General features: G+C 37.0%; 1 protein-coding gene across 5 annotated transcripts in view; it reads left to right on the top strand.

The window, feature by feature from the left end:
* Positions 1-4,407, top strand: part of cdk19 (cyclin dependent kinase 19) — a 45,482-nt gene that overhangs the window by 458 nt on the left and 40,617 nt on the right. The window contains exon 1 of one of the 5 annotated variants that reach the window (XM_067416754.1): positions 748-1,015. The exons of 1 other annotated variant lie outside the window; for it this stretch is intronic. In XM_067416754.1, the coding sequence (XP_067272855.1) occupies positions 888-1,015 (128 nt within the window). In that variant the 5' untranslated portion in view covers positions 748-887. Of the gene's footprint in view, positions 1-747; positions 1,016-4,113; positions 4,133-4,407 lie in introns of those variants that run through there. 3 more of the 5 variants (XM_067416757.1, XM_067416756.1, XM_067416755.1) reach the window with 3 other exon arrangements.

The following is a 4,407-nucleotide window of genomic DNA, read 5'->3' as shown; positions in this document are numbered from 1 at the left end:
AATGGCAGCCTGCGCGGAGGTTTTATTACCTACTCGATAACGTCATCATCACGGCTGCCAATCACGGCGAAGAAGCGACCCTCGTGTCTGCAGCGATTGGCTGTAATGGTTGTCAATCAAATGAGAGGTTGCATAAAAAGCAGAGTTCACGCTGTAGTCGCACTTGCCCTTGTATAGACTAATCATAATTTGATTTTTTTTAATGCTTTATTAACAACAAAAGGCATGTACATGATTGCAATTTTATAACATCAAGACATTATATACTTCAGAATACAATCAGTGTTACAAAAAGAAGAGGGTACAAAAAATATACACAGATTTAAACAGTGCATGTTTAAATGAGGAGCATATCACAGTTGTTTAAAAAAAAACAACAACTTTAATTTCCTTCTCAAACACTACTAAATAACATTTTGCGTTGTGCTGCGCCAGTACATGCATAAACAAGTGATTAGTGCCCGTTTATTCCGGTTTATTCGCTAGTCTGCTGAGGAAAAATATGTATTCTCCACATGACGTGTCATGTTTTGAGTCGTTATGCTGGAATTACAGCTAATGCAGCGATTGTACATACCAACAACCAGACAAAAATGCATTTTGAAACGGAATGGAACGACGAAAGAACGACGATTTGCGTGTTGTAGTTTTAAATACGACCTATCTTCGTTGACTCACACCGGTGGATTGCTCGGCGAACACTACAATTCCCAGAAGGCCATCGGCAACAATAAAATGCGTCACCGCGCACGTGACCATTAAGCGGAGCTGACCAAAATCCCAAACAAGGAAATGGTGGGGTAATAAAACGATCGGATCATTTAATTAATGCATGTAATAATTAATATTTTATTTTATTGTAAATTAAGAAATATTTATGGGTTAAAATGGACTACGACTTCAAAACGAAGCTCGCCGCCGAGAGGGAGAGAGTGGAAGATCTGTTTGAATATGAAGGTTGTAAAGTGGGTCGCGGCACATACGGGCATGTTTATAAAGCGAAGCGTAAAGACGGGTAAGAGACACGCGATTGATTGACGCGTTTCACTCACTGCACGCTCTTCTACTGTCACTGTGTGTGTGAGCGTGTGTGTGCAGGATGCTCTTATGTATCGGGGGAATTACGCTGTAATCTCTACCCTGTGTGATTGTTTTTGTTTTCATGGACGCACTTCAACGGTCCACCCCCAAACCAACGTGATATGTTTCACTGTTATGTGCAAGAGTTCACGTGTTTATATATTCCTATACGCAGCAGTTCATGTGTTCATATTTCCATCCGTGCTGTTTTTCATTTGCGCAGGAGTTTATATGCCTAGTTGTTCTGGATGTTCAAATTTCAATTCACCTTGATTTGTGCATAAGTCAACATGTCCCTAAAAGCAGACAGTGCGTTCTCTTGCTCATAAATGCATGTTTACATAGTTAAACGTGCTCGAGTTTATGCATGCACATTAGTGCGGGAGTTTAAATGTTCATTATGTGTTTATTCATTTGCTCAACTGTACAGGAGTTACATGCTCACTGTGTGCAAGAGTTACTACAGCTAAGTTAGTTCCCAATATCCGGTGATTATGTCAGTTAAAATGTTGACCTTGTGAAAATACTCTAGTGGCAGCGGGTTTGTTGTGGTTTTTAGCTTTCTTCCAACTGCACACAACTGTGAGCAACACTGGAAACGACTTCCTGTTGTTTATTGACTTTAATCAAGTCCAGTCCAGTATTTCTGTAGCGCTTTATAGAATACAGAGCGTTTCAAAGCAGCTTTACAGTGATAAAAGGAAAATTATGTTTGCGATGTAAAGATCATCAATAGTTAATTTCATGTATAAATCAGTTCTACAAAAAAAAAAAAAAAAAAATCTCAGTTCAGTCAAAGTCTTTACAGAAAGACGAAGCACTTGTATTAATATGAATGAGAGATTGTAACGCGCAAAATGGCGGAATAAGTCCCGCCTTCTAAATAAAATAGCCAATCGGTAAAGTCGTCACTACAGCTGCAGTTAGAAGCTCCTGTTGTTTAGGACTTTAGAAACTACATTTATGAGACAGTTGTAGTCTGATTTCATTGGTGATTTCAAATATGAAATTTAATCATAAGCTTGGCAAACAGTTATGGAGAATTTCACCATAACTGTTTGCCGAGCTTATGATTAAATAAGCTTGTTTGCCAAGCTCTATTAAAAAAGAATGCATGCCCGAGAGGCGTTTCAAAGATGGCCGCCTAGTGAAATGACTCGTCTTAAAGGGATGTTGGTTTAGTTCTCATGCAACAGCGTCATCATAGGGGTTTCAAGTTTTGAGGGGGCACCTTGGGGTATAATTTATAATATTATAAATTCTAATAATAATAAAGGAATTGAACAATTAAATGACTAAATGGATATAAGGGAATACATAAATAAGAATGGTAAAATAATAATAATAATAATAGATTTTATTTATAATGCACTTTTCATGCCGAAGAATCTCAAAGTGCAACAAAGGGGGGGGGGGATAACACAAAAAAATGAATAAGTAAGTATTAAAATAAGTTCTAGGTCTAATTGTAATAGGCTAATGAAGCAATTTAAACTATTTGCAAATATTTTATTTTAAAATGTGCACAAATTCCCTCTTATTCTCATATCTAATATGTAGAAAATGCAAAGTTTTTTGCCTCATGGTCACATTAATCTATGAATTTAACGATTGCATTTCGTTCAATTCAAAATGACAAAATTTCATAAAAGGTGGAGTAGTTTGCTTGCATCACTAGATGGTCTATTACTGACTGATCTGATCGACTGAAACACATCTTTATACCAGATGCAAACAGGGCCTATGATTAAGGCTGCATCACAGAAATCAGATTCATCCTGCCAATATAGAGCCAAAGGGTATAATGTTATAATAGAATATGTAATATGAACCAACCAAAATGTAATATAAAAAAATGTTGGCGGAGTTTAATAACTGATATAGGCCTACTAGATTATTTGTTATCATACTCCTCTAGAATGTGAAGGCGGCAGTACAGAACCAAGAATGTGGTCATGACATTTGCCTTGGTTAACTACATTCATGAGGAGGTGTTTGACATCTGAAGTGTGTGTGTGTGTGTGTGCAGGAGTTCACAATGGTTTATCTATATTTCTGTCTGTCTGCCGCTCAGTGTAGCCTATCACTGTCACCTCACCTTTATTTATACAGTGCTTTATACAACACAGATTGTTTCAAAGCAGCTTTACAGTGATAACAGGAAATAACAGGATCAATTCAATTCTGCTGTAAAGCAGCTTTAAAAAAGACAATAGTGTCACTGTTCAGCTTAAAGACTGTACATTCACATGTGTTAATTCAGTTCCATTTAATAACTAAATCAATTATGAAATGAGATCAATTCAGACAAAGGCATGTCGTTATTCACTTTGAGTCAGTTCAATGTTGATCCACGAGCAAGAAGTTATTTAGCACAGTGAAGCAACACTAGCCACCCACAAGCTCTTCACCACAATGTTAACCACAGAATGTCAGTTAATGCAACTAAATTCATGTACTCCCATCATAAATTAAACGGTTAGTTTATAAATGATCCCATAATTTACTCACCCTCAAGCCATCCTAGGTGTATATGACTTTCAGCCAAACACAATCGGGGTTATATTAAACAATATCCTGGCTCTTCAAAGGTTTATAAAGGGATTGAATGGAGCCTGAGATTTTGAAAGTACATCCATCCATTCAATCTCATTATAAAACTTTGAAGAGCCAGGATATTGTTTAATATAACTCCGATTGTGTTTGGCTGAAAGTCATATACACCTAGGATGGCTTGAGGGTGAGTAAATTATGGGATCATTTAATTTTTTTAGGTGAACTATCCACTTAAGTAAACTTACAGGAAGCTGTAACAAAAATGTTGATCAATTGTGTGGCTTGTTTTAGCTCATTTTAATGACATAAACTGAACAAGTCTAGCCGCTTTGGCAGACAACCTTGGCATTACATTATGTGGTTTAAAAACGACACACTCTTCTGAAGTCTTGCATTTGATTACATAACGAGGTGCAATGCGAGATATGTTGTGTCTGGATTGGCTGGATCTTGATTGTGACATCATCGATCTTCGCACAGGAGTTTTGTTTTATATGTGAGTAGCTCTCCAAATATGTATGCAAATAAATTATGATATGTGAACTGCAGGAGGGAAAAACAATGCAAAAGAAATGAATACTAGAGACTTGTGAGCTGAATGTGCTTTATTGAAATGGCTTTTTTTGATGGTGAACGGTGATTGTTTACTTAGTAACTGGTCTCAGTAAGGATGATTGTGATCTCTTTTTATGATTTCTGAAGGTGTGGTCAAAAAATGTCTAGTGTCAGCGTAGCCACTTTCAAACACAGCTGCTCTCTGTTGGTCAGCAT

The sequence above is a fragment of the Pseudorasbora parva genome, chromosome 15, assembly GCF_024679245.1.
Source record: "Pseudorasbora parva isolate DD20220531a chromosome 15, ASM2467924v1, whole genome shotgun sequence".
NCBI classification, from domain to species: domain Eukaryota; kingdom Metazoa; phylum Chordata; class Actinopteri; order Cypriniformes; family Gobionidae; genus Pseudorasbora; species Pseudorasbora parva.
The sequence above is the reverse complement of the archived record's forward strand: the minus strand, read 5'-3'. Positions and strand labels throughout refer to the sequence as shown.